Source organism: Doryrhamphus excisus, chromosome 23, assembly GCF_030265055.1.
Source record: "Doryrhamphus excisus isolate RoL2022-K1 chromosome 23, RoL_Dexc_1.0, whole genome shotgun sequence".
NCBI lineage: Eukaryota > Metazoa > Chordata > Actinopteri > Syngnathiformes > Syngnathidae > Doryrhamphus > Doryrhamphus excisus.
The window spans coordinates 8,656,113-8,667,217 of NC_080488.1; the positions used below are offsets into that span (position 1 = coordinate 8,656,113).

An 11,105-nucleotide genomic window follows, 5' to 3' on the forward strand; every position below is an offset into this window, starting at 1 on the left:
TTTCTGTTTTTAATAAATGCGTTTTTTTTTTTTTGAAAACCTGATGCGGCCCAGCCTTCCCCAGACCCTAGCTCCAGTGTCCCCCAGGTAAATTGAGTTTGCGACCCCTGGTGTAAAGGGTTACAACAAACAAGAGGTAATCTCCTTAAACTGTAGATTTACCTTAGGCGTGTATTGTGCCATGACATCAATGTATGTGCTAAATCAAGACATTCCGTCTGTGCTTGTATGTGTGTGAGAGTGTGAGACAGATTTAATCCCATGTTGTGCATGTACTATACCGCAACTGCAACCAAGTGTCAAGTACTGCCTTTCAAAAACAGGGAAACCATTGGCATTTTTACTCGATCATTATCATATAAAGGTACCATCATAGGCTCTTTATAAAAGACTGTGTGGTTTTAGCCATTCATTTACATGACAACCATTATGGAGCCTAGAAACGATCCAGTTCCAATAAGGATGTTTTAGATTGTTACTGTTTCCATGCAAATGCTCATTTGTGAACAGTGACGACTTGCATTTTTAGAGTGTAGTCATGGCATGATTTCAAACACATGCACTCGCCTACAAAGGTCCTTCAGAATGCGATTCAAGAGCCCGAGGCGCCGAGTTAAAAGCCTGGATTGTTAACTCGATGTTATTACTTTCAGGGAATGAGGTTTACCAACATACACGCGCACAGCCACAAGATTACTGTAATACTATTGCTCCTTGTGAGTTCTTAATGATATCTTTTTCATAATAGACTCAGAATTATTCGAAAGCCAAACACATAGCAACGCCAGCCAATCACAGGGTACATATAGACAAACAACCATTCACACTCACATTCATACCTATGGACAATTTGGAGTCGCTAATTAACCTAGCATGTTTTTTTGGAATGTGGGAGGAAACCGGAGTACCCGGAGAAAACCCACGCATGCACAGGGAGAACATGCAAACTCCACACAGAGATGGCCCAGGGTGGAATTGAACCCTGGTCTCCTAGCTGTGAGGTCTGTGTGCTAGCCACGCAACCACCGTGCAGCCCATAATTAGTTTTTTCATTCATTCATTCATTTTCTACCGCTTTTTCCTCACGAGGGTCGCGGGGGTGCTGGAGCCTATCCCAGCTGTCTTCGGGCGAGAGGCGGGGTACACCCTGGACTGGTGGCCAGCCAATCACAGGGCACATATAGACAAACAACCATTCACACTCACATTCATACCTATGGACAATTTGGAGTCGCCAATTAACCTAGCATGTTTTTGGAATGTGGGAGGAAACCCACACACGGAGAGAACATGCAAACTCCACACAGAGATGGCCGAGGGTGGAATTGAACCCTGGTCTCCTAGCTGTGAGGTCTGCGCGCTAACCACTCGACCGCCGTGCCGCCAAGTAGGACTCATTATTTATAAATAAAAGCATATAAAAACCTGATTAAAATACAGTTTTCAACATCATTAGAGCCCTCTAGACATGAAATAACACCCCTATAGTCACATTTACTTCATTAGCTAATATATTATACACAATAACAAAATATAAGCCATTTAAGACATAAATGTAAATATATTCCAGGGCTAGCAGAGCAGAGTTTATGAAAATAAAATGTAGTTAGCTAAAGCAGAATTCCCAATATTCCAGTTTCTTTGAACATATTGTACAGTAAACCTCGGATATATCGGATTCAATTGTTCCCACTGGTTTTGTCCGATATAAGCAAAATCCGTTATATGCGTATACCGGAAAATGTCCGTTTTACGCATATATCGGATTTATATCCGGTATATGCGTAAATCGGATTTTATCCGTTATAAAAAGGCACTTCCTTGACTATGTTTCCAATGTACCTGGACGCGCAGGCAACGCTGCAAATGGCGTCGTATAGCGGCCTGTCACGATTCGGCGAATCGGAGCGCCACGATGCGGCCATCCGATATATGCGAGGGAAATTTAATGGAAATGCATTGGAACGGGACTGGAGATTTTGTCCGAAATAGGCGAAATCCGTTATAAAAAATCCGATATATGCAATGAATTTTTATTGGAAATGCATTACAGAAAAATTGGTTATTTTTTTATCTGTCCGTTGTGAGCGAATTTCCGATATATCCGAGTCCGATATATCCGAGGTTTACTGTATCTACATCTTTACATCAAAGATGATTTCCTGCAAAGATTGCTTTGATGTAAACCGTCTCATTCCTTGTAAAAAAAAAAAAAAAAAAAAACCTCCAGGCGACTTTTCACATTCACATGATATTCCCAAGCAAATAACAACAACACAAGACATTTCCTGTGGCAAGTTATTGTCTGAAAATGTGACTTATTCGCCGCATGTAACTCCTTACAGAGCCAGAATAACAATATTTACGCAATGTGACTTGTGTGAAAAAGCCAAAAAAGTTTCTGATCTGGTCTGACACATCGTCAAATTGTCGTTTTGTTTCAGACGGTGTCAATTAAAATGACTTTGAAGTTGAGGCAGAGTTTGGTTGCTAAAACAAGCAATTAGCGACATGGTGAAAGATGCAAATGTCATTACGGTGTCTGACTGACAAGACAAAAAAAAAACATTGAAGGAAAGACGTAAGACAGTGTCCATTTTTTGTGTTTTGGAACATATAGTGTCCACTCTCAAATCCCGAAAAAAGCACAGTCGATATTCAGGTTGCGGGGCTGAAACTGCCTTATAACAACATTCACACGCATACAGAGTCATACACACCTCCTTTCTGACAACAGGAAGTCAAGGGACACAAAGAAGGGGGGTCAGTTTGTCATGGGGGCTGGTTGGGTGGGGGTTGCACATATGTCACCCTTGTCTGAGAGAAGTGGTGAGGTCACGGATGAGCATTTCCCACACTGGCGTCAACACTACTGATGTTCTTTTTCAAAGACTATTTACATGGCAGGGATTAGTCTAGGGGCCCCCCGCTGTGCAAAATATGGCTCAATAGCCTGGATCTGCTTTGAGGATGATTGTGATAGGATTTTCAAATTGTTTTTTTTTTTAATTTAGTGGTGATATATTGGGAAAATAAGCTTCTTTAGTCCAGACAGTACATGATATGCTGCCTGCTCCAACAGTTTTGTTTATTTTTACAGAAAATATAAACACTTTATTAAATGTAAAGGCGCTATTTTAGTAAAATGTGCTTTTTAAGTCCAGACAGTACATGATATGCTGCCTGCTACAATAGCTTTGTTCATTTTTACCCAAAATGTGAACACATCTCATTAAAATAAAGGCACTATTTTGGCAAAATATGCTTTTTTTAGTATAGACAATACATGATATGCTGCCTGCTACCACAATGTTGTTGATTTTGACTGAAAATATAAACACTTTATTAAATGTAAAGGCACTATTTTAGTAAAATGTGCTTTTTAAGTCCAGACAGTACATGATATGTTGCCTGATACAACAGCTTTGTTGATTTTCACTGAAAATATAAACATTTTATTAAACATAAAGGCACAGTTGTATTAAAAAATAGCTTTCTTAGTCCAGACAATACATGATATGCTGCCTGCTACAATAGCTTTGTTCATTTTTACCCAAAATGTGAACACATCTCATTAAAATAAAGGCACTATTTTGGCAAAATATGCTTTTTTTAGTATAGACAATACATGATATGCTGCCTGCTACCACAATGTTGTTGATTTTGACTGAAAATATAAACACTTTATTAAATGTAAAGGCACTATTTTAGTAAAATGTGCTTTTTAAGTCCAGACAGTACATGATATGCTGCCTGCTTATAAGAGCTTTGTTGATTTTGACTGAAAATATCAACATTTTATTAAACATAAAGGCACAGTTGTATTAAAAATGAGCTTTCTTAGTCCAGACAGTACATAATATGCTGCCTGCCACCACAATTTTATTGATTTTGACTGAAAATATAAACACTTTATTAAATGTAAAAGCGCTATTTTAGTAAAATGTGCTTTTTTTAGTCCAGACAGTACATGATATGCTGCCTGCTACAATAACTTTGTTCATTTTGACCCAAAATGTGAATACGTCTCATTAAAAATAAAGGCACTATATTGGCAAAATATGCTTTTTTTTAGTGCAGACAGTACATGTTATGCTGCCTGCCACCACAATTTTATTGATTTTGACTGAAAATATAACACTTTATTAAATGTAAAGGCGCTATTTTAGTAAAATGTGCTTTTTTAGTCCAGACAGTACATGATATGCTGCCTGCTACAATAGCTTTGTTCATTTTTACCCAAAATGTGAACACATCTCATTAAAAATAAGGGCACTATTTTGGCAAAATATGCTTTTTTTAGTGCAGACAGTACATGATATGCTGCCTGCCTCCACAATTTCATTGATTTTGACTGAAAATATAACACTTTATTAAATGTAAAGGCACTATTTTAGTAAAATGTGCTTTATTTAGTGCAGACAGTACATGATATGCTGCCTGCTTACAAGAGCTTTGTTAATTTTGACTGAAAATATCAACATTTTATTAAACATAAAGGCACAGTTGTATTAAAAATTAGCTTTCTTAGTCCAGACAATACATGATATGCTGCCTGCTACAATAGCTTTGTTCATTTTTACCCAAAATGTGAACACATCTCATTAAAATAAAGGCACTATTTTGGCAAAATATGCTTTTTTTAGTATAGACAATACATGATATGCTGCCTGCTACCACAATGTTGTTGATTTTGACTGAAAATATAAACACTTTATTAAATGTAAAGGCACTATTTTAGTAAAATGTGCTTTTTAAGTCCAGACAGTACATGATATGTTGCCTGATACAACAGCTTTGTTGATTTTCACTGAAAATATAAACATTTTATTAAACATAAAGGCACAGTTTTATTAAAAATTAGCTTTCTTAGTCCAGACAGTACATGATATGCTGCCTGCTACAATAGCTTTGTTCATTTTGACCCAAAATGTGAACACATATCATTAAAAATAATGGCACTATTTTGGCAAAATATGCTTTTTTTAGTGCAGACAGTACATGATATGCTGCCTGTAATAGTTTTGTTGCATTTGATCCAAAATTAGCAAATTTCCTGGCAAAATAAGATTATTTATTCCCGACGGTACATGATATGCTGTTTGCTACAATATCTTTGCTGATTTTGACCCAAAATGTAGAAAAATCAACTGAAATACAAGATTTAGTCCAGACAATACATGATATGCTACCTTCAAGAACAGCTTTGTTTATTTTTGACCCGAAATTTGAACAATGACGCTATTATGCTATATAAATATTTTTTAAGTCCAGATTGATGCTGCCTGTTACCTTAGTCTGGTAGTTTGAATAAGTATTTTTGATTATTTTTGATACTGTGAAATACTTCATAATGAATATGACGGTACTTCCTTTGCTGCTATGTCATGTTTTAGTCTTTCTATCTGTCTTTTCTATCTTTTACATCAGCTTCCTCTGAAACTATAATTATTAGATCATGCTATATTTACGCTAAGATGTTGTGATTTATTATCCAAGCTGACCAATTTGGATGAGTCTCCACAGCAAATGAGTGCAGATGGCTGTTTTGTTCTAAAGGCCTTGCGGTACTGTCAACCTCACCTTTTTCTCACACCCCACTAGGAGTCACAGTCAATGTTGTGGCTAATTTGCAACCCAAACATATTCCTTTCCCTTTCAGAGGCGCCTCCATAAATGCAACCCCGTCCTTCTCCTCAACCCCCTCACCCTCCAACTGCCACGGGCTTGTATGGCCGGCGCACGACTGAGCCCTGAATGCTCTTCAGCGGTCACACTTTTCCCAAACGCCTTGCAGCTGCTCCTATTGTAGCTGCGTAGGGAGGGTTTCTTATGCGATTCTTTGGGCCTCCTGTCGTTGTCCGGGGCCCCACAGAGGGAGTGTGACCCCCAACAATGGAGGACGCAGTGACATCATGAGACTTGTGTGGGTAAAAACTCTTATGACAGAATTCCATCGCATGAACAAAGAGAGCCAGTTGGTTGCATTATGGCAGCTTGATGTAAATAATAAATCACATTTAAGTTTGAATAAAGCTGAAGAATTATCTTTACAGATATTTTTCACAATATTGCTGTATATTAGAGTAAGATATTTTAGTTGAATCTTAGTATAATGCTCATTATTTTGTATTATGAGACACAAATCCAATAAAAAATGAGTAATTTGCAGTAATTATCTTGCAAAATAGCATATTTTCAAACATTAATATATATTTATATGTGATGGCTTATTGAAAAGAAGAGAATTTTGAAGGTACAAAGTCAAAGCAGATTTATTTGAATGGTATAAAAAAAACATTTACATGAACATATGCAAAAATAGATATGCCAAAGAAATATATTACTTTAGTTTTAATAAATATGTCATATAGCAGTCAATGCTGACTACGTGCCCATTACAGGGCTTGCAGTACACAGTACAGAAACATGAGGTATTAATGGTCACTTTCCCCATTGAGTCAGGATCGTCGTATGTAGCAAAGGCAGACATTTGCATTCAAATTGGCCTTTTCTCCCACATTCGCAAAAAAAAACAAACAAAGGGGATACATTCATTGTTCTTCAAATGAAGGAGTAACTTGTCAGCGATGGGTTAATATTGGATCCCTTAACTAGGAAGCAAAAAGGACATTTAGGAGGTTGACATACCTGAGACTACTGTTAGCCCTCATTTTTTTTAAATGATTGATTATCAAAAGCAGATGCCTTCATGAAAGAATACAGAAATATTCAGATACATCTAGCAGTTATACGTCAATACTGCTCGGTGGTAGCTGCCATGTCTCCTCTTGAAATGACGTTAGGACACAAGGTCACAGTCAAATTGAAATATTGTACAGTGATACCAGCACCACTGTTAAGTCCGAAAACAGTTCCTGCGGTCAATTCATCAGCAGCTAGGCGAGGTAGTGATGGGACTGTGGAGGAACGAGAGCTGATTGGCCGATGAGTGCACCGGGATGGAGACCGGGAAGTTAAAAACGGTACTGCTGTTGCCGATGGCTGGGCTTCCCGCTTCCGAAGAACATGACGACGTGGCCAGGACCTGGGACTCGAACTGGAGGAGTTGACCCATGAAGCTGAAGTTAGGGGAGATGATGCTGCGACGTTGCTTTACAAACTCAAAGGCCTCGTCCAGCTTGACACGATTGGTGCGCATGAGGTAGGCGAGACAGATGGTGGCCGAGCGGGAGATGCCTGCTTGACAGTGTACAAACACTCGACCCCCTTTATTCCTGATGGAATCTGCATGAAGACAGAAAACGCATCGAGGTTAGAACATTTTAAAGGGTGAAAAGTGCAGGAAACAAATCCAATCCTCACAGTTTCAGCAGCTCATTAAGACACAGGCGCATAGCTGATGGGGCTGCGGGGGTGTGAGTGAGCATGTGGGGGCTTGTGCACAAAGAAAGGGGAACAAACCCCCACTAGGCATATTGATTTGGGAGGAAGGCCGTCAGTGAGCAAGAAGAAGTTGCCTTTTGTTCGGGCCAGAACAAAAGGACGGCACGAAGCCAAGCCCCCCCTGTTTGGAGGCCGCAACCTGGCAACTCATTTAAAAAGGATGGTGGGGGGGGGGGCTTTTTCTATGAATGACTGAGAGGTGATGATGTAACCACCATTGAAGCAGCATTGCTGAGCCAGCTGGTGAGTTTTGGAGGGAACTTTTTCAAATTTAAATCCAAAGTGAGGCAGATGAGAGGGGGGTGGGGCTCTGGGAGGAAAAGCTGTGACAGGCGCTTGCAAGGAAAAAAAAAAAAATACTAACCGATGAATTCAATTGCCTCGTTGAACCAGGAGCTGATATCTGCTTTGTGGTTGTCCTCCACGGGGATGCTCTTGTACAGAAAGGAGTCCTCAAAATGGTTGGGGCAGTTAGCGGAGACGTTGATAAGAGCTGTGATCCCTAGCATGTCCAGCATGTCTTTTCGGGACGCGTGGTAGGCACTACCAAGGTATAAGAAGGGAAGGATTTCTACAGGTCCACCCTGAGAAGACGACACATGAGAATAGTCAGTCAGAGTGGGACAGTAAATCTCCGTGGATGCCATGATTGCGTAATAAAATGATACAAACCTGGTCATAGAGTGGTGTGTTACATGGGCTGCAGCTTGGATCTGCACTGTCTGGGTGGCTGGAACTCAGAGGCAAACTGAGCCCCTGAGTGGGAGAAGGTTTGGTGCACATGTCTGGGTACTCTGTGGAAAATGTGTCAAATCCACCTAAAGAAATAGAAGTTAAAAAAAACATGATGACATGTTAAAAGACATAACCAAAAAAGGGAATATGAGGTGAAGGGTCTATTTTGGAATTGTTTATAGCAGCACCAGCTGGTATGGTGACAGCTGTAATCCACATTTGTTGCCACGCACACACACACAAAACACAACAAAAGTCAAAGTACCTTTTAGGATAAAGACACTTGCTCCACAGGGGTCCCGGCAGAGGGCTGCCACAGCCAGCATCAAAGTTCCGTCTTTCTTGGCCTGGCTTAAGTCACAACTGTGGTCGTCCAGAAGCACCACAGACTGGTACTCCCCAGACAGGAGCCGGCTCCTGGTGTCCTCGTTGGGGACAATGTGTTCGATTCCCAGGCCGCCCCTCGCTCTTCTCCGCACGATGGTGCTAAAGCGAACATTGGTGGAGGCCGCGATGTGGGACGCGTTAAAGGACAGGAAAGAACGGCAGTCCAGCACCAAGCAGCCCGGAGCGTCGCCCTCCAACAAAGCACGGAGGGACGCACAGTCGATGGTGGGCACCTCCATTATGACCATAGTAGGGCGACGGGAAAGAAATGTTAAATCCAAATACATATAGCTTGACCCGCGAGGGCACACGAGTTTCGGCTGGGAAGAAGTCTTGAAAGTCGTCTCCGAAGCCCCGAGGTAAAAAAACTTGTTTAAACGGGGGAAAGAAAGCTTCTTTAGTGTATCCGTTGTTTTAAACCACTCTTTGTGGTGTCGCTGTAACAGTACTTAATAGCTAGACGCTCGTGAGCGGAGTTTATATACTCCCACGAGCTCGTGTTGAATGAAAGGCCACTGACGTCACTAACCCGCCTCAACTGGCGCCCTGCCAGATTTGATGACGTCAAAGGCGCGCGCCCGCAGTGAATAAACACAGCTCCAACGCGCATGCACGACTCGAGAACACTTTTTTTTTTTTATGTCCACGCTCCGGTCACGTACGTGTGAACACGTCTTTCTCGTCCACCCGCATTCATTTCAAAGATGTCCTGTCTCAGCATGGACACACGTCCCAAGAAATGTTGCAATAAAAAGCAACATTTTAGTGTTGACTCCTCTAAGGAGTTAAAATGATTCATCATTATATATCATATGGTGGTGACATCATAGTCACGTGAAACTTCAGAAATAACCTCTGTTTAACCAAGGGATGTGTCACATAATATTAGTTTAAAACAAATATTACATTAGGTCATTCCAAAGTGTGTAAATGTTTGTCTTTGACTTTTCACACTTAAATTTTTTATGAACCATGATAAACCATGTACATTTACGTTTATGCTCTGATTGCGAATTATTTTGTTTTTTTACTTGGTATTTATTTTGTATTTTTATTTCTTATCTATTGCTCGATCAATCGCAATCGCAAGTCAAACACACAAAACACACTTGTTAGTTTAAACAAATATAATATTTTGAATTCTATTTGTATTCAAATTAATATTTTGAATATTATTTACATTATGTCCTCCTGGTGTAATGTTCAAAGTGGTTATAGCGTGGGAAGGTCAAGTAATTAGTACACAGTATTCCTGTACATTATCTTTACATTATATTCCCTTAAGTCAGGGGTGGGCAAATATTTGGACTCGAGGGCCGCATTGAGTTAACAAAATTGTCTGGGGGGCCAGAACATATATTTAACACACACACACTATTTTATGCTTATCATTTTCCTTGAATTATTTGTCTAATTTTATCTGTAAAAGTGTTATCCTATATCAGTTGTATGTTCTCATGTCCCTTTTTTAGGAGCACTTTAAACATCACACCACATCAAACTATGTCATTTAATTTGACAGTTTTGTTGTTTATTTTTTACTAAATCAGACATCCGACTTGCAAGTCATGTTGCCAGTTTGTATGTTAAAAGTTGAAGTTACTTAGAAAGCAACTGGCGGGCCGGATTCAAACGCTTGGTGGGCCGCATGTGGCCCCCGGGCCGTAGTTTGCCCACCCCTGCCTTAAGTCATACATGTCCAAAGTGCGGCACAGGGTCCATTTGCGGCCTGCGGTTTGTGTTTTCTTGGCCCCAAGTTATACCAAAAAAAACTGAGCAAAAATGGGAAAAATAAAGGAAGAAGAAACAATTTAAAGAGAAAAGGCTGAAAATGTTTTTAAATATACTGAACTGTATGTAATTAATTTTGCTAATTTTTTTTTCATAAATTGAAGCATTAGAGTATGTCAATAAATGATAACATTACAGATAAAAACAGAATGCTTTACACCGAAGATAGTAAACGCAATAAACTCTTCAACTTTCAGTTTTGCTCTCCTATTGGTGAATATTAGGTATTCACGTTTTTACAGTATATGCCATTTGTCATTTACCAAACTTTCCATGATGTTAGTGTATAACAACAATTATTATTTTGCCTCTTCACCTGAGAGTTGACAAATAAGAAAATAATAGGTAAATACCTGACACGGGGGGCCATAAACATTTATTCTTTGTTTTTATTAGTCAGAGGCACATAATGTTCAATGCCCCGAGAGCAAAGGCTAACCATAAAAGTTAATCACTGTATAGAAATCTGAAGTCCAGTAAATTTCCACATGCTGAGAACCAAAACACGGGCCTTCCAGGAAGACAACACCAGATGGAGATCTTTTTGACTTATAACGTTGTGACCTAATCGAGACAGGAGGATGAAATCTTATTGCCCAGAATGAAGCTATGTCACATCAATGACAGTCACTTGGAGAATCCCTTTTTCTTTTGCTGCTTTGCTGACTCAGAATGGACGCTGCTGCCTCATGGTTGACATCGAGCTAATGGGTGTGTTCAATTCTTTTGTGACTGGAAACTGCTGAAGGTAAACAACAGGGTGGTTTTGTTGTGCAATGGGTATA

The 11,105-nt window shown here is 39.8% G+C and overlaps 1 protein-coding gene across 1 annotated transcript; it reads right to left on the reverse strand.

The window, feature by feature from the left end:
- Nucleotides 1-6,259: 6,259 nt before the first annotated feature.
- Nucleotides 6,260-9,041, reverse strand: dusp1 (dual specificity phosphatase 1). Its single transcript, XM_058063897.1, has 4 exons — nucleotides 8,408-9,041; nucleotides 8,080-8,225; nucleotides 7,772-7,991; nucleotides 6,260-7,248 (listed from the first exon to the last, which is right to left on the reverse strand). The coding sequence occupies exons 1-4, from the start codon at nucleotides 8,814-8,816 to the stop codon at nucleotides 6,893-6,895; spliced, it is 1,131 nt and encodes a 376-aa protein (XP_057919880.1). The 5' UTR covers nucleotides 8,817-9,041; the 3' UTR covers nucleotides 6,260-6,892.
- Between the last annotated feature and the right edge of the window lie 2,064 nt (nucleotides 9,042-11,105).